The following is a 26,091-nucleotide window of genomic DNA, read 5'->3' as shown; positions in this document are numbered from 1 at the left end:
ATAGATTAGTACATTTGAGTTAGCAATAAATAAGGCAACTTATGAGTTAATAGTGTTTTCAGTCACATGGTTTATTTCATTACATAATGTCAGTTGCCATTGTGATTCGTCTCTCATGAAACATGTGAATTTTGTATCTCATTTGCATATTGAATAATATTCTCTCTCCACAACTTCAAGTCATATTGTGTGTGTGCATATTTTTATAGTTTCTAGGAAAGGTAAGTAGAAATGATCCAACAACAACAGAAATAGAATAAGATGAATTGCCTGGTTTATGCCTCACACTATGCCTTAAATTCTTGTTTTAAAATGTTTACTCATATATGCAAGATATGAATAGAAATGTCTAGTACCTTTCCACGACAATGTAAGCATTTTGTACCTGCATTAAAATTACAACCGTCAGGATTTCTCAATGGACACACTTCTTTCTGATGTCTATACATGATTTAAACATTGTCATATCTAGCTCTAGATTAATTAAGGCCACGTCAAGATAACATATTTTATCAAAGTCACTGTAATATGCGCATGTGGAAAAACAAGCTAAACAAAGGGGTGCCATGACAAGGTGGAGCCAACTGAAATCAGGTTCCGTGAAAACTATTTACCGAGTTTCCTTGAATGTTACAGCATCATAAAGTCGGTTTAAAAGGGGGAGGATTTCATTCTTCATGGCCATGTTTAAATGTAAGCCAAAGAACAACCAGATATCAACACATCCACAATATCCTATAAGTAGTGAAGCAAAGTAACACACATAATATGAAAATAAAGCCTGCATATAACTATCAGCTTTGTGAATCAGTCATTGAAGATAAAAACTAGCATAAGTGGGCAACTCCAATTCAGAAGAATTTAGAGATGCGTAGCACATAATAATTATTGGACTTAAGGATGTCATGAAGCAAGGTTAGGGAGGCAATTACAGAAAAATCCATTTACCACGTCTCATTGGAAGCCAATTGCATGGTCCTAGATGTGAAAATAAAAGTCAAAATTCATCGCAAGGAAGGAGAATAACAAATATCTAGGAGCAATAAATAAAATAAAAGATATAATATTTACAAACGATTAAACTCCTCAATGGGATTAGCATATGCATGCTCAAAATTGCAAAGAGGAAATGCATAAGGGATCTTTGTCCTAAGGTGAAAGAAATAACATGAGTCATTGGATGATAAATATATTACAGATGTACAAAATCATTCAATGTCTACATACAATAAGCTTCCACACAGGTCATAGCAAGTATTATGTAATGTCCCCAAAGTTTGGATTGCCTTGTGGTGAGATTAGGAGGGATTTCCAGAGCTTATGTCAACCAAGTCACAGGAGCAGGGTTATATTATTGGTGGGCCCGGAGGGTTTTGAGAAGTTTTATAGGGGCCGATTAGGATCATTTGCCATCTTTCATCATCAGGATCAATTTTATGCAGTTCGATCTTGGTTCCGCTGCATTCCGACGATTTTCGTAAAACAAAGTTATTAATGGGCATATTTTAATTAATTATGCTTAAGGTGTTGTTTCGGGCTGATTACTTGGAGAAACACCTTAGTGTAATAGCTTGTTGGAATCGGGCCAAAAAGATGTACAGGGTAGGATGATGAAAAGCGGCTTTGGGTGTGGCCAACGTGACCATGGAGGGGAATTCAGCATTTTCCAGGGTTAAAAGTGGCTTTAATTTGTTAATAAAAGTGAATTTATTAAATAAAGAAAGGAAAAGTGCTTTTATTATTTAATTGGAGGGAAAAGGTAAAATGGGTCGCATAGGAGTCAAGCGAATTATAAAAAAGGGAAATGAGGGAGTCTCTCTTCATTCTAGTATTTTGCCATTTGAGAAAAAGAAAGTTTGGAGAGCTCTTGGAGAAAAGTCTAGTGTTTTGGAAACCCTACTTGCAAATTGTTAGTTTCAGTGTTGAAACCATACACCCTAGCTAGTTGGAGAGTGGAATCACACAGATTTCACCATTGTGCTTAATTGAAGAAGAAGATTTGTGGAAGATAATGGAGGTATTGATTTTATTAGTTGATTTTACCTTCTAATCTTGAGATTTTCATATATCTTTGACAGGTTGAGGATATCCAAGAAAATATCAAGTGTCCAAGCTCAAATTTGAGCCATAAGGAGGACGATTTCACTGTCCAAAGAGGCTGAATATCATCACTGAAGTGGTCGAGAACTTTTCTCTGCTAAAGGACCGAGCTTTCTTACTATAGAACAGGGCCGAATTCTGCTAGTCAAGTTCCCTTTTTTCTAGGCTGAGTATTGTTATTCTTGTTGACTGAGTTTATCTTTCCAGAAGGGCGAATTCACCCTCATCAGTTGCTAGTCAAAGTGCTGGTTATGAGGACGAGTTTCTATGCTTATTTTGTTGGTCATCTACAGTATTGAGATATATCTATCTGTGGGAGCTGGGATACCATTATTTCTGTTGGCTCAGAAATTTATTCTCCGTGGCTGAGCATATTCTTCATAGCTAGTTGAATCCACTATGTGTTGGTTGAGTCTTGGCTGAGGAGAAGTGCGTGTTATTACTGCTGAGAGGGTTACCATTTAGCAGCCAACTCATTCTATGTAGACCGAATCTTCAGATCTGTTTTAAGAGTGTCAACTTACAGCCATATTGTTCTTATTAAGTTTGCTGATATTCCTTTTATATGGTGGTTGAGCTGAGTTACAGCTGTACATGAGGGGACATTCTTTGTGCCTATGAAGAACAGATCTCTGGGTTGAATGTTTGTTGCTGTCATTACTAAGAAGAGGACAGTAATACTCAGAATATTGTGATGCTGGAACTTACCAAGGTTTCTCATTCCCTTTCTATTGTATTGGTTTATATATCTGCTCTCGGATTTAAAGTTGTATGGCTGTGTGTATTGCTTCTGATGCGGTCAGTACAAATTCTGAGCATTATATAAATAACACGTTGCTGGTCTGAAGCATTTCCATGAGCATTTACTTGATATTGTGTTTGTTCATTTAAATAAACTCAATAAAATTCACCTACAGCAAATTGTGCGCCAATTGTTTGACAAAATACCATAGTGACCGAACTTAAATAAACTCAGAAATTTCGTGGAGTTTTCAAGATATTCCTGAGTGGGTATCTTACATATTAAGTTTTGTTCTTGTCATATTTGTTTTTATAATCAAAATATAAGTCATTTGTTTTTATAATCAAAGCCCAATATCCCTTGGTAAGGCATGTCAATTGGATGTACCTCAGGCAGTTGGGAGAAGTGTTCGTTATCCTCCCCACCCAATTTCAATTCCCACATGTGACATGTCGAGCTTATAATAAGTATATCCTTGTAATGGCTTTGAATCTTGTTATCTGATAGTCCCTCTAAGACCGAAACATGTATATTCCTCATATGGAATATAACAATATGCCTTCATCAAAGATCCCTTGGTAACACATCATTTCAGGATAGAACCTTTTTGGCATCCAACTATGCAATTTTTGGAAGGCACCAACCATTTGTATGGGATAGATATGTCCACAACACCAACAAATAGAACAAAGATACTCATACACAAGAAAAGAATAAGACAGCAAGTATGCAAGTATGATAGAAGATTTTTAGAATTGTACACATATCTGTGCATTCATTTGAACTAAGGTATATATATATATCTCCAAGGGTTAGCTTAATTGGTCTTGATACCAAACATGTGTACTCTCCCTTGAAGAGGGGGAGGTCATGTATTCGACTCTCTTGCTCCTTGGGGTGAAGACCCCATTGGAAACAGCAAGTATGCAAGTATGATAGAAGATTTTTAGAATTGTACACATCTGTGCATTCATTTGAATTTTGAACTAAGGTATAAATATATATATATATATATATATCTCCAAGGGTTAGCTCGATTGGTCTTGATGCCAAACATGTGTACTCTCCCTTGAAGAGGGGGAGGTCATGTATTCGACTCTCTTGCTCCTTGGGGTGAGGACCCATTGGAAACTGCAAGTATGCAAGTATGATAGAAGATTTTTAGAATTGTACACATATCTGTGCATTCATTTGAACTAAGGTGTATATATATATATATCTATCTCCAAGGGTTAGCTCGATTGGTCTTGATGCCAAACATGTGTACTCTCCCTTGAAGAGGGGAGGTCATGTATTCGACTCTCTTGCTCCTTGGGGCGAGGACCCCATTGGAAATGCTGATGGTTTACCCCACCTACCATCCATGGATCATAGGGAAGTATGTAGTAGGTTTTCCATGGAGCTTTCTTTGGGATGTGTGTGTGTATATATATATATAATAGAGTGCAAAACTATGGGAGAGTGATCAGGTTTGGCCATGTCTTGAATCAAACATAAGTCACCTAACATGATGATACAGGACACAACAACCTCAGAAACAGGACACAAAGGACATGTTATATATATAACAAATTAGTAAACTAAACATACAAAGATGAAATATAAACAAAGATTCAAAAAAATTTAGAAATTAAGAAATTAAAACATTTACATGCGATGATACAAATTCAATCATACAACTAGTACTACATCAATGATGATAAAATGACAAACACACAAGAAATTGGAAACGAAAACTGCAGTTTTCTCATTAAGTCATCAAAAACAAAATGTATTACATAGATACTGAGTCATTGCTACTATAGGTGGGAATGCCAATGGAAAATATAAAATAGGGTGCATACTAGAACCGTAGATGGAAGAATCTCATAGTTCTTGGTTTTCCTACATGTTGCTGCCACCATCCCCAAGCTAACATTGGCCTCTCTTTCTAGTTCTCTTCACTTGGATGCACTCACTCTTGGACATGCTCCAAGTCCACAAGGTGTGCTCCAAGCCCTGTGGGCCATATGTGTCTTAGTTCGTTTGTGCCAATTATATATGTTGTTTCAATGCCCTAGCTCACATCCCTGAGAGAGACGATGCCTGTACCTTGGAAATGCAACCCTTGAAAGGATAAGAATGCTTGTGTCTGAGATATACAATACCTGAGTTTTGGAGATTCAGCACCCGAAAGATACAAACACATACTTTAGAGATATGTCACTGTGCTTTGAAAATTTAGCCCTGAAAGACATGAATAACTGTGCCTAACAGAAATGATGCATGTAATCTAGGAATTCGGACCTGAAAGAAACAAATGCTATGCCTAAGAGATATGATGCCCCATGCATTAAAATTTCAGTCCATGGTAAACAGACTTGCAAACTTGTAACCCTAGAAAGTTGGGAAACTTAAGGACCTCTCAAAACTACTTCTGTAAGCTAGATCTGGAAATACATATGCTAACTTAAAAATAATGACAGCAAGTAATAAGAAATTGCAGTACTCAGGAAATCAACTCTGTTTTTTATCAATTGAGGGAAGAAAGACAACAATGCACACATGACACACTTGCTGGGAAACCGAATGAATAACCACCATGTGAAAAGTCCTAGACTAAAGGAACCCCTACTGCAACAAATCTGAATCTACTTCACCTACTTGATTTTTAAATTACATTCATCAAGTTATTCTTCTGAATACTGAAGCAAATTACTTCTGCAGCCTACACTAATTAAATATTTGATCTCATGAAATAGAAAACAGAGCAAAGAACAAGATACATAGGACACACTTGTTTTCGGACACAATAGTCCCCAGAAAAAATCAATGCGGGAAAACCAGTGCAGCAGTTCTGAGGGTTTATTATTATGCAGGAAAAATATTTGAATACAAATCTAAGATGCTCATCTAGCAATCCTTTACAGAGAAAATACTAGCGGAAAATCTGAGTGAGTTTTACCTCACTTCACCCGACAGGATTCCGGCTGATCCGGCACAAGACTGGCTAACCCTGGCTATTTCTGTGTTGGCCCTGCGTCAACCCTTTCAGGCCTTGCGTCACCTCTTTTGCCCTCTACGTTAGCTATCCTGGCTGTCCTCGTAGTTCCTGGCAGTTCCAGTTGTTCCCGGCAATTCCGACTTCTGCATGACAGACAGCTTTTTTGCTCTGCGTTGGCCCTTCTCACTTTGTGTGAGTCCAGACTGGCCCAGTGTCAGCTCTCCCGGCTACTACGTTGCCTCTCTGCAAACTCTTTCCGCCTCTCTATCAGTGTTCTCCGGAAAGCCCTTCTCCCGGATTCTCACTGCCCCTCTCTGCAAGATCTCCCCAATCGATTTTCCTCCTGAGAAGTTCTCACCTCAGAAAATCGATTTCCTTAATCTCTCTATGTGTATTTCCAAATAAACCCCAAGCCTCCATTTTATATTTTTCCTGTTGAATCTTCAATGGTCGAGATTAAGTCTCTAATCAATGGCTAAGATTAAAGATGACTTGATCCGCCTTCTAGATCATTCTCACCCATATTTTGATTAATACCCATTAATATTTTAATTTCCCCAAGTTTAGATTTAGGAACTCCATTAAAAATATTAATTATTTTAGTAAAATACAATCTGGGTGGAATTTCACCAAACCGTTTCGGGGTTCTTTAGAACTCATGTGCCTTAGCCTCTCCACCAATTTTCAAGGCTAGAGCACTTCCGATGCTACCAAAAACTAACACACCAAGAGGCACCTCTATTAGTGCACCCTATTCAACTTAAACAAACTCTACTCTATTCAAGGGAAGTGCCCAGGCTACATGCAGAAGTTGCCTATAATAGAGCACCTCACTTCTAGAATAATGTGCCCTAGTCTAAAACTGGAAAGCTCATCTGCCCTGCACTCTAATTTTAAAGTTGAACTGGAGATCTAATTAGAACTGAAATTAACTGAAAACAGAAACAACATTATATATGGCAAGGACATGGATGCATGTGCTTTCACTGTTGGATCCCTGTTGCCACAAAATCTAGAAGGTCAAGTGAAAGGCTTCACTGGGAAAGGGGCCAGACCTTATGGCAACAATGAGGAAGGGTTGCCATTGTCACCTCAACAACCTTCCTCCTACTGTTTAGTGGGATTTCAACCACAAGGGAAGCTTCCCTATGCCACCTATAAGATATTCTAATACTATGGTTCAAGGTGACTTATTTTGGAGGTCTAAAGATAGAGGGCTTGGCAGGGCCATGACCAAGGTATTCAAAACTAGGGTTCAAGCTTTCCATGGTTAGACCAATAACAAGGCTGCCATAAGTTAGGGTTTAAAGTATGTTCGATACAAGGGCATGCAATGTCATATAGCAGCATTAGAAAAAACCTACAAATGATGTTCAACAAAAAGGGAACAAGGGTTTTCAATAGAGACTAAGGCTAACCCAAGCAAACAAGTTTTAGGGATGTTAGATGTGTATAAAAGCAAATAAATAAGGGTGACATCATCATGCAAGACAACTTATAATTCTAGATTTTTCTTCTAGAGAGTTTATATAGGTTGACCTACAATTTAGAGCCACTCTCATGCAATAAGACGACACTTTACACACAAATCTGCACCTTAAACCCTAGTGGCTGCCCTAGTCATCTAGGAGAGAAAATTTAAGGGAAATTTATTTAGTTTTGTGTCAATCATCACACTTCTAGAACAGTGCCTTAACCTGCAATGGAAAATGGAGTCTAAATGGTGCAAAATACCAAGGAAGGACTATGATGGAGAAAGGGGGGATGTTGTAGGACATCCACTTGTAAAACCCTAGTTACTATTTTTATGAGGGGAGAAATTAATTATAAGGTCTGCACACATGGAGTTTCCTTATAGGCTATGAAGAAAACAATTTCACATGCAAGTATGAAGTAAAGTTTCATCAATAATAAGAATTTAGACATGGAACAATAGAAACCCTACTTAAAACATTTAAAGCATGCAAAATATTAATAATCAGCAATAAATTTACAAAATATTCTACAATAGCACTTCTTTCAATCCCAAAATAGTGTCTCCAAGCAAAAATCACATCCATAAAAGATCACATTATGCCCAAGTAGCGAATAAGGAAACTAGTTCACACTCTTTTTAGAGAGGCCGAATTGACATGTGTGATGATGAATAATGAAGTGAGGAGGAGGCTCTATTTATATGAGCCTTCCTCCACTCACTTTACAAATAAAATTAACTAAAAGCCCTAAAGACAAGTTCACTTTTGAGTGTTCCACAAGAAAGAGGTTACAAGCCAACCTCATAGCTCAAAAACAAGACAAAAATGCCATAAAAGCCCACATGTGTGGGAATAAATGCTCCAATAGTGTGACATCACCCTCCAAATGAGCTCAATAAGCCCTCAAAATGTGAGGTAAGGGCTAAAAGGTGCTCCATACTCCAAGAAATGCTCAAGGATCATGTACAAGCCATCAAAAGTATCTCCATGCCAAGACATCATGCCCAAAAGGTGCCCTACGTCACCCTCACAAGAGGAAAAGGGGTGACATGGCAACAAATCTCTCAAGCATTGGGGGTCCAAGGTGATGTGCAAGCCCTCCCTAATCATCTCAAGGATGACCATCATCATCTAGGTTCTGGATCAAGTGATGCCCATCAAATAGTGTCAAGGCCAATGTGGGGGCATCTTGGGTCCATTGGGCACATCCTTAAGATTTCCAATACTGAGCATATTGGGCTCAACGTTCTAGCATCTGGGGGTTCCTCTGGGTGTCAAGCATCATGGGGAAGCCAAAAATGGCCCAACGCTGCTCTAGGTAGGCAAGATTGCATCATGAAGGCTAATCTCTCTCTCTACACCGAATGGCATAGCTTCTAGTTCTCTATGGAGGAGGTGGGGCAATCACCTCTAGAACCCTCTATTGTCGCAATGTGGACCACCTGACAAAACCTCCTCAAGATCAAGTGTAAATCAATCAATCATTAGGTAACTAAGACCATAGATGCATCATAGTGAACCACAAAGTTTAGGGCACAACCAAAACTTCACACAAAGATCACGATCAAATATCTAACTACACCAAGTCTCGTATAATTGTTCCCTCTCTTATGTTTAGGATGGCTAGGTAGATAACCCTAATTTGGTGTTGTTAGTTTTCGGTAGCATCGAATGTGCTCTAGCCATGAAAATTGGTGGAGAGGCTAAGGCACATGAGTTCTAAAGAACCCAAAAACCATTGGTGAAATTTCACCCGGATTGTATTTTATTAAAATAATTAATATTTTTAATGGGGTTCCTAAGTCTAAACTTAGCAAAATGAAAGTATTAATGGGTATTAATCAAAATATGCTTGAGAATGTTCTAGAAAACAGATCAAGTCAAGTTTTTAATCTTAGCCATTGATTAGAGACTTAATCTCGGCCGTTGAAGTCTCAACGAGAAAAGTATAAGGAGGAGGCTTGGGGTTCATTCAAGAACACACCGAGAGAACGAATTGATCTAGAGTTCAAAATTTTTGGAGCTAGGAAGCTAAGAAATTCGAACTAAGTGATCATTTTGCAGTAGAGGGCAGGGATAGTTCGGGAATATTGGACAGAGAGGCAAAGAGCCACTAGTGGAGGTAGCGCAACACCTAGAGGGACTGACGTTGGGCCAGTCTGGGCCCATGCAGACCTGACGCTAAACCAAAGAGAGCCAGCGCAAAGGAGAAGTTGCCCTCACACAGAAATCCGGAATTTTGTTGGGGAGCTGTCGGAACAGCTAGGGAAGGTTGACGCAGAAGTTCCAGGTGGCAAAAGAGACAGCGCAAAGTTGACGCAGAGCCTGTAAGGCTGACGCAGGGCCAACGCAGAGATAGTCGAGGTTAGCCAGTTCTACTACCGGATCAGCCGAAAACTACTGGGTGAAGTGAGGTAATCTCAGTCAGTGTTCTGCCATTAATTTTTCTCTGTAATTAGATTGTCGGGAGGGCATCCAGCATTGTATTCAGAACTACTGCTTAATAATATAAAACCCTCAGAGCTACTGCACCGGTTTTCCCGCATTGGGTTTTTCCGGGGACTATTTTGTCCAAAAATAATGGTGTCCTATGTATCTTGTTCTTTGCTCAGTTTCTTGTTTCATGTAATCAAATTAAATTGGTGTAGGCTGCAGAAGTAATTTACTTCAATATTTTTCAGAAAATAACTTGATAATGTATATTAAAATCAAGTAGGAGAAGTAAATTCAGTTTTGCTACAGTAGGAGTTCCTTGAGTATAGAATTTTCACAAGTGTTTCCAATCTTCAAGGGGAAGTGACATGTCCTAGGTCAACCCATCAGTCCATGGGTGTAAGTGGAGATGGTGGTAATGGAATGGGAAAGACTTCAGGGCCAAGTGTCATAACCAAGTGACTAGCTAATGGTGGTCCTGTTGAACACACTTTGTCAACAGTCCAAGGAAGCAGAATACAAAGACATGAAGAAAAATTTTCAAAAGTCAAAGTCATCAGCCAACACCATTGTATCATTGTAAACCCAATTTCTGCAAGCTATATTGTAAATGACGCTAGTATGATCGTTTAATTATGTAACAACACCTAGGTAAGCCTCTGATTTTGGCAATGGATTACATCCTAGGAAGTTTTTTGACCTCACCGAATTATGTGTGTTTCTAAACACAGATAATCAGCAGAGTTTTTCTTCCAACTTAAACCCCAACGCTAGGGTGGGATCTCTTGACAAGGTCTTAGATGAGTCCTAGTGTTATATCGAGTCTTTGTAAAAGTGTGTTTAGGAATATAGAGTCTATGTAAAAAATATTTTAGTGCATGGTCCCTCATATTTAGACACAACGGTTAAAATATTTGAGAGTGGAAAAATAATTAATCCCCTGTAGTGTCAATTAATTAATTTTTCTACTGAAATCAAAATTAAATCCTAAGCCAAAAAATTAAATAATTCTGAGTCAAAAAATAATTATAGACATTAATTTCTCTCCAAGTGGAAAATAATCAAAAATTCGTGGGTCAAAGGAAAGTCAATTTTTGGAAGTCCCCCACCAAGGCAAAAATGGATATTTTAAGAAAAATTAAGCCCTTGGACCTTGGTGGTTAAGTCAAAGTCAAATTTTTGAGGAAATTAATCCAAAATATTAATTTTTGGATTAATTAAAAGTGGGTTTTAAGAAAAATTCGATTTTTTTATCAAAATTAAAAATTAAATCGTGGATATTAAAAGATGATCAAATTATTTCAACGGTCGAAATTATTTTGACGGGGATCAAGCCAACTAGTCGTTATTTTCCACTTGGAGGGGTTTCTCTATATAAGGAAGTCATTTTGCTTCTATTGGATATCTTTGGATGATGTAATTCTTGAACATTGGTATTGAGTTGTTGCTCTACTGGGAACATTTTGTATCATAATAGAAAGACTTTGGGGTTTAGTTCATGGTGTTTTTCTTCCACTGTGGTATGCGTTAGCTATGTGTGATCCTATATTGTGCTAAACATTGCTAATAATTGTTATTTCATTTGTCGGTGATAAAAACATTCTATTGGTACATGTTATCTTAGGTGATCTGATTCACCATATGATCTAACAATTTTCTTGAGAAATATTATAGAGATTTACAGGTACGCTAGCCCTTGGGTCCAAGTTCAAAGATTGTGGGGAAGAGCTGACTATGTTTGGGTTCTAAGATTTCTTTATGGTATTTGATTTTGCAGGAGGGTTTCAGCGAATATTTATTTTTCGAAATTTACTCATCCATTGTTATTTATCCAAAATTATTTCTCCAAAAATTTAAAATTTTGTAAATATTGTATATTTGTAAATTATTTCTAACCCATTTGTTTTGCAACACTTGGGGTTTTATTATTTTTGGGGTTTTATATTTTGTATATATATTTGGGTTTATGCATTCTTTGATTTATTTGTGCAGGTGAGCTTCAAGTTGATAAAGAGAATTTTTCGTTGGGGTTTTCAGGTAGATCTAGGCCTAGGAAGGCAAGATCTAGCCTCCAAGCTCAATGTTCAGCCTGAAGAGAAAGTCGTCGAGCATTGTTTGTAGTGATTTGTGGCAATTTTTTGGCATTTGCAAGGTTTGGAAAAAAATTTCAAGGCCTTGGGCCTACCCGTCCTCCATTTTTAGCCTAGTCGTGGGGCCTAGGAGCCCTTGGCCCTTCTCTTTCCCCTTAGCCACAACCATCTTGGGGCCTCGGCCTCCTTTTAGGGGATTCGTCTAGCCTTTTAGAGGCCTCGACCCAGGCTTTCCAGCCTAGTCGTGGGCTTAGGCTGCCATTACGAGCCTTCGACCCCCTTGAAACTCTAGCTGCAGACCCTCTAGGGCCTTTTCTTGCCCAACATCAGCCTCTAAGGGCTTGACATCAACCCTAAGGGGCTTATTTCCCTTTGTCGTGTTTATCCTTGGCCTTTCTCTGCCCTTGTTTTCCATTTCCAGCCCTTTGTTGACCCATCTAGCCCTGGCCTTGGGGGTTCCTAGCCTTCTAACCCTTGCCCTAGCCTTGTATTCAGTCATCTCTGGTTTTGTATTGTTTTAGTGGGCTAACATTGTGGTTTTGCACTAAATCTAGAGCTAACTTGGTGGTTGCAGGTGGCCAAACTCATTGGAAGTCAAACTAGCCTTCAACTAGGCCTAAAGGCCTCTTGGTTTACTCTCTAACTCTCTAAATTCATCACTGTCCAAATTTAAATTTCTGAAGTATTTTATGACAACAGCATATTTGAGGCCTTAAACACATTTTTAATAAGCCTAAATTCATTGATAATTCACATAATGCATTAACAAGTGAGCCTAAGTTAATTTGAGTGCATATAAGTAGTTTTCTTGTGGGTTGTTTGGTTTATTTCATATATGATATGTTTGCTACAGCCATAGAAAAACATCTACAGCAGTGATTAAATCTCATAGCAGTGGCATAATAACTCATTGGTTATCATATTTCATCATTACATTGTCACTAGCACTCATTGGGCTTGCATCTCCATGCATATTTGATCATTTTCTAAAGGTTGTACTAATATTTCAAGGTCTGAAATTTACTGCATAAGGTCTGATATTAAATTTACAATGGTGATAAAAGTGGTTGAAAGATATCTAATCTCACTTAGCTTTGATTTTTTACATCTTGTGGATCTTGGATCAAGTGTTTATTTGAGGAATTGGGTGATTTTCTTATTGCTGCAATCACATGTTTATCGGCTGATCCATATTGTATTTCTGAATCATTGCCATATAGTTGCACTCTTGCATTCACATATAAATGCTCTAATTAAATTGATAAGTGTTTAATTGGCTAACTGCTCTAAGTGACATTGTAATTAATGATCTTATAAGTGGATACATTGCTTATTGTTGAGAAATATAAATTTCTTTTGAGTATTTGTTGTAGCGGCTACAACCACCCTCCAAAAAATTTCCTCAACTTCGTTTGGAGCCTCCCTTCCAACCTTCACAGCAGCATATTTTTCTTCGTCAAATACACAAGTTTCAGTGTTTTTCTTGCACAAAGGCAGCCTGTCAATCACAGCTCGATGCATTCCCCTCACAGGCTGATCACCCGGACTTGATCCAGCTGCAGGCTGAGCAACTTCCCAAGAAATTGCGCAATTCTGCCAATCAACCCTCACAGTGAAAATTGCGCAATTTTCCCCAGCAGGGTTGCTCAGTGCAGAATTTGCGTAAATCTGGGCAACAGTCAGCTGCTCTACCCAGAAATTGTGCAAATCTCCTGGGCAGCCAGCCTAGCTCCCAGCCAAAAATGCGCATTTTCTCCTAGTAGTCGCACAGCCTCTTGCATGTGCAGCTGAGTTGATCGTTTCCCTATGGGACCAAGCGAAACAGACTTGCATGCATGGGTTGCTTCTCCCAAGGCAGCATGCAAAGGCATCCCTTGTTTCAGAGATCTATTTTTAACAGTTGGAGGTTGCATGCAAGGATCATTTCAGAAACCTCCCACCAAGTGTCGCTTTCCCTAGATTCGTGGCATGTGCGTCACAACCTCGATGTTATCAAAACTCATCAACCAGACGCTGCAGAGCTCATTCCTCACATCAACCTTGCAGCTCTGACATCCCACATCACATCTAGGAGTTGTCGGCACACTCAGCTCAGTTGTTTTGGGGTAAGCCCGCTTTCCATGACTTGTGTTGCAATTCTGCCGCTTTTTGTGTTTCGCTTCGTATGAACATTGTCCGCTTGATTTCAGTAAGCGCTTGCTGTCGTTTGATACATATTAGCTTATACTAGCACCGTTTCAGTTTTCATTGCTATCTCACTGTTGTCGCATGTAATATCCCTTTTCAGGGATATCCCTCAAACACAAGCAAACTCCAACCAGAGATGGACTGGGAGAGCGTTTACCAGATATGTCGCCTCTGAAAAGAGGACGAAATCTGGAGGCTACCTAGCCCTTTCCAAACTCTGTCTAAGAGTATAGGAGAAAACACACAAGTGGTATAGTAGCCGAGAAGCTCAAAGAGATAAAAAATAACAGTAGTGCAACATACAATAATGTATACATGGAATATAAGCAGATACTCAAGAAATGCAGAGAGAAATGCTAAGCCATTTTATTATACTGAGTAATGGACAGAGTACAAGAGGTGATCAGAAAGATAGCACCTCGACTTGCACAAGGCAAGTGAAGAAATACACTCAGAATGGTAAGGAAATGGCCTCTCTCTGAACTGCGTCCAAGCTGCCGGAGAACTGTTGTGCTGCTGCTACTGCTGGAATCAAGTGAGGATTTGGGGTTGTTCCCCTCCTCAGAAAATGCTAAAACTCTGGAATCAGCCTCTGCTCAACAAACCCAGAAAAGCCCAGAAAGCTTTCCTAAAATAGCTGACCCTCGAAAATCACCCCCTTGAGGATCTACGCTATCCCTTAAGGCTCTGTGCTGCCACTGAAGAGAAACCTCCAAAACTCTGCCCGAGACTATGCCAAAATCCTCCAATATGCAAGGGCCGATCCCTTGCTCAATCTCCAAGCTCAAATCCTCCACATAAACCCAATCCGGAGCTCCTACCAAAAGAGACTGCATCCTCCTATCTCAAGACTAGCAGTCATCGAAATGCTCAGTTCCTCCTCAACTCCAAAGATCGCTCCTCCTGCAAAACACTGATGAAACTACCTTGCCCAAGCAGGCACTCGAAGTCCCCCGAGGCTAAGGGTGAGATATCTGAACGGAGACACTCGATGCACTAAACAGTGCTGCAAACAGGCTAAACAGCCAGCGTGCTCTAAGTCGAAGTGACTAGCTCAAATGCAACATAATCCAATGCCAAAATGAGGAGGCTCCTTTCCCCTTTATAGCGTTGGCCTCTCTCAAAACCCTAAGGCCCACCTCCTCCAATGTAGCCTCTCTCTTGCCACGTGCTCCTCTCCATCTGCGCAGTCCCTCCAAGTGTCTACGTGGGCCCCCTTCTCTACGTGGTCCTTTTGGCCCATTTGGCTCCCCTTTTAAGTTACAACGTTGTGCTACTAGGGGGTGACTTTATTCAAAAAGTGAGTTATGTCCTCCTTTCCTCACCTTTTTATTTATAAATAACTATAGAAGGCAAAATTGAGCAAAATCGAATATTCCAATTAGCCATGGCTAATTAGGAATATTCCGGTCTCCCCCAGCAAAATGTTGCTTGTCCTCAAGCAACTAAAGTGATGGATGCTGCAAAATTTTCTCACTCTCCCAAGTGGCATCCTCATCCGGTAAATTCTTCCACCTCACCAAAAATTCCCAAACCGTCTTGCTCCACAGCTGCCTCTCCCTGGTATCAATAATAGCCTCTGGCTGCAACACCAAATGCCCCTCATCATCCGTGGGTCGTAGCTCATCTGTCACTATGACCTGCTGCCCCAATGCCTTCTTCAGGCATGATACATGAAAAACGTTATGAATCTTGCTGCCTTGGGGCAGCTCCAACTCATACGCAACTTGTCCAATCCTACGTATCACCCGGTATGGCCCATAAAAGCGGGGCTTGAGCTTCTCAGCCCCCTTCTGCTTCAGTGACGACTGTCAGTATGGCTATACTCGTAGGTAGACCAAGTCCCCTACCTCAAACTGTCTCTCCACCAAACCCCTGTCAGCATATAGCTTCTGCTAGTTCTGCGTTGTAGCCATATTATCCTTGAGAGCTCGGAGAATATCCTAACTCTCTTGGATCCAAATCTTGGCTCTTGGAGCCTTGCTAGCACCAAACATCATGTCAGCAAAAGATAAAGGACGATATCCATACAAGGCATAGAATGGTAACATACCAATGGACATGTGATGTGCAGTGTTGTAGCAGTACTCCCCCAGATGCAGCCACTTCAGCCATGCTCGTTGCTGCCCACTGACATAGTTACGCAAGTAGCCCTCCAGCCACTTGTTAACTATCTCTGTCTGCCCGTCCGTCTATGGGTGATAACTGGTACTCGGTGTCAACTCCGTCCCCACCAACCGGAAAATCTCCTGCCAAAACCCACCCATGAAACGGTTGTCCCTGTCACTGGTGATGGTCTTAGGAAGACCATGTAGCCTGAAGACCTCTCCGAAGAACAGCTCGGCCACCTGCGCTGCTGTGTAGTGTGCCGATCAATGTTGCACGAAGCGGGGACGTTTTTTGGAAGCGGGGACGCGGAAGCGTCATTTTCCAAAAATCTAGGAAGCAAAGTGTCTGCTATATATATATATATATATTTATATTTTTTTGCATTTATACTCGAAACAAACATCCCAAACAAGCGGAAGCGTCCAAAACAGGCGGAAGCGTCCAAAACAAGCAGAAGCGTCCAAAACAGTTGGAAGCGCGCTTCCAGGGACGCTTCCTGGACGCATCCGCACGAGACGCGCTTCGGGCCTTAGAACCAGGGGGGGACGCTTCCTACAACATTAGTGCGGATATGGCGAAAAAATGTGCGTACTTTGTTAGTTGATCAACGACGACAAAGATACAAACCTTGCCCTGTACCATGGACAACCCTGTGATGAAGTCCATCGAAATACACTCCCATTTCCCCTCTGGAATGGGAAGAGGCTGCAATAATCCTGCAGAATGGCTCATCTCCCCCTTGTTCCTCTGGCAAATATCGCACTCCCAAATATGTTGGAGTACATCCTCCTTGAGGCCCTTCCATGAAAACCTCTCTCTAATGGCCCTGTAGGTTTTGGTAAACCCCTGATTGCCGACAATGGTGAATCATGTGATGCCTGAAGTATCTTCTTCTTGAGCTGAGATCCCTCAGTCAAGAAGATCCGGTCCCTGTAGTAGATGATCTCATCGACCACCCTGTACCTGTCATCCGCCACCTGCCCATCCAGAACCTCACATGCAAATCTATCCTTGGAGTACTCTACTAAGAGTCGAGCCCTCCAGTCTGTGTCCAAGCTCATAAGAGACAACGTGGCTGGTCTACGTGAAAGGGCATCTGCTACCACATTGTTCTTACCCTTGACATACTCAATGTCAAAGTCATACGCTTGGATCTTACTGATCCACTTCTGTTGCCTCTCCTGTAGCTGTTTCTGCTCCAAAAAGAACCTGAGGCTGTTGTGATCAGTCCTCACCCTAAACCTGTTACCCACTAAATACTGTCGAAACTTGGCCAATTCATGCATAATGGCCAGCATCTCCTTGTCGTATATAAAATACAACCTCTCGTGTGAAAAGAGCTTCCGGCTCTCAAAGGCTATAGGGTGACCTCCTGGCATCAACACTGCACCGATCCCCTCTCCTGACGCATCACACTCCAAAACAAATGGTTGCGAAAAATCTGGCAATGCAAGCACTGGACAGCTACTCATAACCTCCTTGAGCCTATCAAAGGCTCAGTGCGTTGTATCCGACCAACTGAATGCCCCCTTCCTCGTCAGATCTGTCAGGGGTGCAGCAAGCTGTGAGAAACTCTTGACGAACTTTCGGTAGTAAGTACAAATGCCAATGAATCCCCGAAGTTCTATCACGTTCCTCAGCTCCGACCAATCTCTGATGGCCCTGATCTTCTCCTCGTGGACTCTCACTCCGTCCACCCCTATGATGTGTCCCAAGTACAACATCTCCGTCAATCCAAACTCACACTTGGAGAGCTTGGCATAGAATTGTTGCTCCTCCAAGATGCGCAACACTGTCTCAATGTGCTGGAGATGCTCCTCCCAAGTCCTGCTGTAAATGAGGATATCATCAAAGAACACCAACACAAACTTCCTTAAGTGACTGCGGAAGATGTGATTCATGCAGGACTGGAATGTAGCTGGGGCGTTGGTTAGCCCGAAGGGCATCACCAAAAACTCAAAGTGCCCATAGTGACACCTGAAGGCGGTCTTGGGAATGTCCTACTCCCTCACGCAAATCTGATGGTACCCAGATCTCAAATCAATCTTTGAGAAGAACTGTGCTCCTCTCAACTCATCCATCAACTCATCGATCCTGGGTATGGGGTATCTGTTCTTCAGTGTCTTCTTGTTCAGGGCCCTGTAGTCAATGCACATCCTCAATGTGTCGTCCTTCTTCTTCACCAACACCACAGGAGAAGCAAAAGGACTCGTGCTCGGCCAAATGTGTCCAAGAGCCAGCAACTCCTAAATGGCCCGCTCAATCTCATCCGAATAGGCCTTGGGATGCCTATAGGGGGTAGTAATCACTGCCTATATGCCCTGCTCAAGCTCAATGGTGTGCTCAAACCCCCGGTCCGGTGGCTGTCCCGGCGGAATCTCCCCAAACACTGTGGCATACTGGTCAAGGATGGAATGTATCTCTGGGTGCACTGTCTGCCCTGTAGTCCCTGCCTCTAATGCACGCAGCTCCACTGCCCACTCTATGTCTCCCTTCCGGAAGACTGCCTCCATCCGATGAGCCGAAACAGTCTGAGGCGGATATGTGTGCTGTCCCCGTATCTTCTCATGCCTCCCCGTCTTCTCATCATCCCACTCCATCTCTAGGGCCTTCCAATCTGTCGTGACCTTCCCTAGAGTGATGAGCCACTGAACACCCAGTATCATGTTGGTGTCCGGAATATTGACCACGAAAAAGTGGTCAGTCAGTGTGTAGGTGCCCATCGTCACTGATAACTCTGGGACATAACGAGCACACACCATGGTCTGATCTCCTGGAACCAAAACTAAAAATCCATCAAAGCTCTCTGTCTGTATACCTCTCTGCTCAACCATCTGTGCATCGATGAAGTTGTGGGTTGCCCCACTGTCAACCAAAACTGATACTCGTTGGCCACGTACTATCCCCCGTACGCGCAGCGTCAAATACTTGGGAACTCCTCGCAATGCTGCAAGGGCCCCTCCGGTAGGTGCAAAAGCTGCACCACCTGCTGCTGGTGGTGGAGGTGGCAAAGGATCCTGCGCGGCATGACTATCTCTTGCCTCCACATCATCCTCCTCATCCTCTTCCCCGCTGCTCTCGGAGAAGACCTCAATAAAATGTGCTTTGCCAGCAGCACATCTATGTCCCGGTGCCCACGGCTCCTGACAGGTAAAGCACAACCGCTTCTTCTTCAGCTCCCTCCTGGCATCATCATCAATCTGTGCTCGTCCTGGATTCCCCTTTGGAGGCGGAATCCTCACATCCTTCCCCTTAGGCTGGAAAGCCTGTCTCTGGGGGTAAGGTGTCCGGGTCCTGGGTAAGGCATCCTGTAAGTCCCAGGTCCTGCTAATAGCATCCTGGAGTGTGGCTAGTCTGGTGGATCTGACTAGGCCCCGAAGTGGCTCTGCTAACCCCTCAACAAACATGTAGATCCTCCGTGTCGCGGATAGATCTGGCACCATCACTGAAACCCTCAAGAAGTCTGCGATGTAGGTCTCTGGGCTCCTGGTCTGTTTGAGCCTCGTCAGCTCAACAAAGTGTTGTTCCGGATCCCTCCGGTCAAACCTCTCTATCAATCTCTTGGTGAACTCGGCATATGTCGTCATTGTGGAGTGTTCGAGTGTAACCATCCCATGGAACCACCAGTCCTAGGCCTCACCATCCAAATGTAATGTCGCCACCTTGATGGCCTCTGTCTCCGACATCTGGTTAAGCTGGAAATAGATGTCCAGCTTCTCCACCCAAGACTTTGTCGAACTGTTTGACGAACCATCAAACGTAGGCAAGTGGAATCTATTAGCTGTGCGGTGGGTGTCTCCATCATGGTAATGTCGGTATCCTCTATGATGGTCACGGGGTCTACTATCCCACTGGAGCTGAACAAAGTCTCTGAATGAGAGAGCATCCCTGAACTCCTGCCCATAGGCCTGGTACTCTGCAAAATAATTGCCCATATGACCGGGCTCTGCCTCCTGCTGGGCTCCAGCCCCCGTGTCTGCTCCTAGGAAAGTGGGCATGGTAGAGCGTGTAGGGGCATGTGAGGCCATCTGCTGAGTAGTATCACGCTGAGTGGCACCCTGCTCTGGCAAATGGTGGGATGTACCCGATCCCTCACCAACCTGGAAAACCCGTGGGTTCTCACGCTGTCTAGCCTCCACCGCCGTGAATCTCTGCCCCATCACCTCGATCTGCCTCGATAGATCCTGCACTGATTTGAGGAGCATGTCCGCAAATCTCTTCCCGTCCTCATCTGCCATCGGATCCTCCTGCTCTGCGTCCACCACAGGCTCCTCCTGTTCTGTGTCCACCACCCGAACACAGTCTCCCTCTCTGTAGGTGTTCTCCAACCTACGCTCAATATCTCTGTATTTCCTACCTCTGTAACAAATGTAGGGCTTCTCCCTCGGTGTCATAGACTGCTAGCTCCACAGGCTGAGCTAGATCTATGCTCTGATACCACTGTAATATCCCTTTTCAGGGATATCCCTCAAACACAAGCAAACTCCAACCAGAGATGGACTGGGAGGGCATTTACCAGATATGTCGCCTCTGAAAAGAGGACGAGATCTGGAGGCTACCTGGCCCTTTCCAGACTCTGTCTAAGAGTATAGGAGAAAACACACCAGTGGTATAGTAGCCGGGAAGCTCAAAGAGATAAAAATAACAGTAGTGCAACATACAATAATGTATACATGGAATATAAGCAGATACTCAAGAAATGCAGAGAGAAATGCTAAGCCATTTTATTATACTGAGTAATGGACAGAGTACAAGAGGTGATCAGAAAGATAGCACCTTGACTTGCACAAGGCAAGTGAAGAAATACACTCGGAATGGTAAGGAAATGGCCTCTCTCTGAACTGCGTCCAAGCTGCCGGAGAACTGTTGTGTTGCTGCTACTGTTGGAATCAAGTGATGATTTGGGGCTATTCCCCTCCTCAGAAAATGCTGAAACTCTGGAATCAGCCTCTACTCAACAAACCCAGAAAAGCCCAGAAAGCTTTCCTAAAATAGTTGACCCTTGAAAAATCACCCCCTTGAGGATCTACGCTATCCCTCAAGGCTCTGTGTTGCCACTGAAGAGAATCCTCCAAAACTCTGCCCGAGACTCTGCCAAAATCCTCCAATATGCAAGGGTTGATCCCTTGCTCAATCTCCAAGCTCAAATCCTCCACATAAACCCAATCCGGAGCTCCTACCAAAAGAGACTGCGTCCTCCTCTCTCAAGACTACGCAGTCATCAAAATGCTCAGTTCCTCCTCAACTCCAAAGATCGATCCTCCTGCAAAAGACTGATGAAACTACCTTGCCCGAGCAGGCACTCGAAGTCCCCCGGGGCTAAGGGTGAGATCTCCGAACGGAGACACTCGATGCACTAAACAGTGCTGTAGACAGGCTAAACAGCCAGCGTGCTCTAAGTCGAAGTGACTAGCTCAAATGCAACATAATCCAATGCCAAAATGAGGAAGCTCATTTCTCCTTTATAGTGTTGGCCTCTCTCAAAACCCTAAGGCCCACCTCCTCCAATGTAGTCTCTCTCTTGCCACGTGCTCCTCTCCATCTATGCAGTCCCTCCAAGTGTCTACGTGGGCCCCCTTCTCTACGTGGTCCTTTTGGCCCCCTTGGCTCCCCTTTTAAGTTACAACGTTGTGCTACTAGGGGGTGACTTTATTCAAAAAGTGAGTTGTGTCCTCCTTACCTTTTTATTTATAAATAACTATAGAAGGCAAAATTGAACAAAATCGAATATTGCAATTAGCCATGGCTAATTAGGAATATTACATCGCATGCATGAAACTGTTTTGCACGAACGGTCGCCGATTCGGCAACTCGCCTCACCCACATGCATGTTGTTTCGTTTTCTGAATCTGTGATTCACCGTTTTCATGCACAATCATTCACTTATGCTTACAATCAGTATCGCCATGCATTCACATTCACATTCACTTTCAGTTGCCCATCGGCGAGTCTGGGCAGCCTTGGCCCTAACTCTGCCTCACCAAGACAGCATTGCGCAATCCTGAGAGGGAAGGCTCTGCCTTCCTCTCCAGAAATGTGCATTTTTGCCCAGCAGCTATTCCTCAATCCCGCTTTGCACAATCCTGACGGACAGTGATTGCTCACCGAGAAAATTGCGTAATGCAGTCATTGAGCCTACAGCCATTGCCAGCTGAGATTGTGCATTGCGCAATTCCAACGGTTAGCAGCCAGACTGGACTGTGCATTGTGCAATTCCAACAGCCCAGACTCTGCCTTGTGTAGTCTTGGCAGACAGTATCCCGACCTCCCGACAGAAATTGCGCAACCTTCATGATCAGTCACACAGGCATGTTGCAAATCAGTTCTCAAATTCATTTTGGTTTTTGACTGACAAATTGCTTGCCATGAGTGTTTCCATGTCTCCAGCTATTGCAGGTGTTCATCTGCCTCTTAGCAGTATAGGTACAATGGTTTCGAGGAGAGCAGAGACGAAGACACCGTTCAAAGCACACTTGGGGATGCTTTCGATCAAGTGTCTATGAACTTGCCTACCCATGAAGACATCAAGTTGTTCGTAGTCAAAGACATCAAGATATGATAGTAGCAGCATCATGGCGAGCAACATCATGAACAGCAGCTAAAGGCAGCATATCGAATGCAACAAATGCAAGAGGAAGGTTGTTGACAACACAGAGGCAGAACAAAATTGTGAGCTCAAGCAAATCCACTGATGATGAAAGCAACTTTGGAGACTCAGGCTATGAGGTGGTGGCGCGACATGAAAATCACGCGAAGACAGAGAATGGAACAAAGAAGGAGTTGCATGTGCTGAACCAGCAACTCAAGGAAGAAAATGAAGTTGGTTTTTCCATTGCCTGGAGAGAGCTTGGACAGTATTGTAACGCACCTTGGCTTTTCCATTGCACGGAGCTAGTACATCTCTTGGAGAAGCAGGGGGATGTGGTTGTAACGTTCCATTACTGGAGCTAGTGGTTGGACATGGATGTATTGTATGACTAGAACTTACACTTCTTTATATAATAAGAGCCAACACGTTTCATGCATATGTTGTATTGTATTCCAGCTATCTTGTTTACTCTAAATGGCATATGTATTTGCTTTCTTACGCATGCATGTATGGACTATTCTGTATGAGTATGTATGAATCTTTCTGAAATGTGTTGTTGGTTTAACCATCACTTTGGATTTGCCAGCTAACTTGCTTTCCAGCTTGTGATGTATCTTCGCTCGTGTGTTCCCTTCCCATCCGAGTACTATTACAGGTTGCCAAGGGGCGCACTCATCTCAACCCCCATGTGTTAGAACCTCTCATGCACCTTCCTTGACTCACTGCAACTGTCACACCCTTGCTACCAACAGAGTCATCTTACTTGCCTCTGTGCGAAATTGCGGTCAAGGCATTACCATACGACCCACTGTTGGGACTCCTACACCAAACGGTTTGAGGTCTAATTGGGACTTCTTACCGAGGATATCCCCTTACATGTTGGCAGATCCAGCACCATCAACATTTTGGCGCTAGAAGGAGGGCCAGATGACAAGCTGAGTCCTCACATCTGTTTTGAATCTCTACACATCTATCATGACTAACTACCGAGTTGCTCTTCTGGAATGTATGTCTTATGGAAACGATTTCATCATCTCGGAAAAGCTCTCGGATAACTTGTCTCATAAAACATATGATGGTGGAGGCTACATAGCCTTGGTTAGGCACGTGGTCGACGTTGTAGGCTCATGTGAAAGACATGGATTCTTTGAAGAATACATGAGTTGCGCATTGTTCGTCTACACGCTTCAAGGGCACCCAATGCACTGGTGTGCCACACTGCTCGAAAAATCTATTCATTCTCTTGCTCATCTGGTCGCAGAGATAGACCGTGCTTTCAATCACTTTAACTATAAAGCACTCAACAAAGAAATTCTGGAATTACGAAAAGCACCCGATGAATCCGTTGAACAGTTTTACACACACTTTTGTAATCTTGCATACCGATTCCCTGAAGATGATATTGATTGGGAATTTCTCGATGGGAGATTTGAGTATCTTCTTCACATATCTGAAAATCCACAATTCTTGAAATCACTCAAATCCCGCTCATACTCCGGTGATGGAACTGCACAATCACGAGCAGGCACAGTCGCTGTCACAAGTGACTGTCCGCCTTCACCTCATCAAACAGCTCCACCACCGCCGAGTGATGTGGGAGAACATGTGCACACATCTGTTGAATTGTCACATCCTCCCACCCCACCTACTCTTGAGATCTATGCAGATTTGGCTTGCAAGCTTGTTGGTTGTCACGTGGATTTGTTCCCTCAACCTCCGTCCTCGCGTTCTGTTGATCCTCTGGATTGTACTGTCTTGTGTTCTTCCATTCCGGACTCCTCACCTGTTGTGAACGAGGATCAAGTTGTCGACGGAGTTGGTGTTATGCAGCCAACCTACGCCATCATTCATGATGAGTGTGTGCGGGAATCTAAAGAAGAACCCGCGGTGAAGGATGACTCCCTTCCAGTTGCGCCTCATCCACTTCATCCTGACATCCCTTGTGATTCTTCCACTACTGATTCCCCCTATGAAAACTCATTTTCGGATGCTTCTACTTCCAATCATTCGTCAGATGTCAATCTATCATCACAGTGCGGAGAGGACACATCTTCCTCTAGAAATCCATCCAATCTATCATCCATCTTTCCTGAAAACACAGAGGGTGAACATCTTTGCTTCCCATCTACCCCTTTGCCTGATTCATCAAATCATGAGGATGCCGACGAACATCTCGAATTTTTTGATCTTGGTTGTCGTGATCTATTCACTTCCTCATCTGATCATGATGTTGATTCAATCGTTGTTAATCTGTCCAAGACATTGGTCTACAATGATCTATCTGTCAACGAAGTCGAAACCCCCCAGACTGTCGAGGCACTTCAGCCCGAGCTGATGGTTATGTCAGGCCCGAGCTATCTTGAGGTTAGTTTCACTGTCGGTCAAGAAATTGTTGAAACACTCAAGGCTCCTCATCACTCTCTGCTTTGCATAGAAGATCAACCAAACACCCAGATTTCACTTCCTCCACTCGAACTACACGATCCCATCGCTCATGCATTGGAGGAATCTTACACAGCAAGCACACATGCACAACACAAGTGGTCTACCTTTCTCACGTTTGCTTGCATGTCACAGTCAAGAGAATGCATACATTCAACATCTGCATGCAGTGTAGCACAACATCATGGCAACTCCACAGAATGCATGTCATGCACTTTCATGGCAGCTCCACAGAATGGAGTGTGTTCGTCTTCACTGTTACATCTTTCTTGTTTGTTGGTTCGCATAGCTGTCTTCTTCGCGAACCATGCCTTCACCAACATGGGTCAACCAATGCGCCAATGGCTGCATTGGAAGTATCACTTCACATGAGATGACCCATGCACTGTTAGCTTAGGAGTAGGAGTAGTGTTTGCTTTTGAGTTGTTTGCTTGCATGCTTGTTTGCTTACTTGTTTGCTTTGTTTGTTTGTCTATTTGCTTGTTCGCTCACTTGCTTTGCTTTCGCTTTTGCTTCTACTCTTGCTTTTCTTTGTTGTTTGTTAGTTCGCTTGGTTCGTTCGTAGGATAGTTTCTCATGAAACCATGTATGACTCTTAAAGCAAACTAGGTAAAATACAAAAGGCCTTGTGTTGCTATCACTACTTGGTTATCTGTCATCCTGCCTCTATATGAAGAACTTGTTACTCTTAGTCCATGATACGTCGAAGGAAAATATGTATTGTTCGAAGTGAACCTTGGTGAAAACATAACGCTTGCGCACTAACTAGTGTCACCTACTCTAGTTGGTTATTTTTGGGTTAACCCTTGTCAGCTCAGTCAAGTAGAGTAAGGTGAGGAGGAAAAACCTTAACAGGCACGTCAGAGGTATAATAAACTACTTCTCTGCAAGAACAACCTCTTATGCTCTCAATAAGTCAGGATCCCTCTTCCGCCTCTGGA

At 42.8% G+C, this 26,091-nt stretch overlaps 1 protein-coding gene across 1 annotated transcript in view; it reads right to left on the bottom strand.

Annotated features, from left to right (window-relative positions):
- Positions 1-26,091, bottom strand: part of LOC149222796 (uncharacterized) — a 339,999-nt gene that overhangs the window by 264,992 nt on the left and 48,916 nt on the right. Inside the window, exon 5 of the mRNA XM_089383170.1 lies at positions 357-385. Within this exon, the coding sequence (XP_089239296.1) occupies positions 357-385 (29 nt within the window). The remainder of the gene's footprint in view (positions 1-356; positions 386-26,091) is intronic.

The sequence above is a fragment of the Pinus tabuliformis genome, chromosome Q, assembly GCF_031772625.1.
Source record: "Pinus tabuliformis cultivar Carrire ecotype Pingquan chromosome Q, CPIR1, whole genome shotgun sequence".
NCBI classification, from domain to species: Eukaryota; Viridiplantae; Streptophyta; class Pinopsida; order Pinales; family Pinaceae; genus Pinus; species Pinus tabuliformis.
This window is presented reverse-complemented; position numbering and strand designations above follow the sequence as displayed.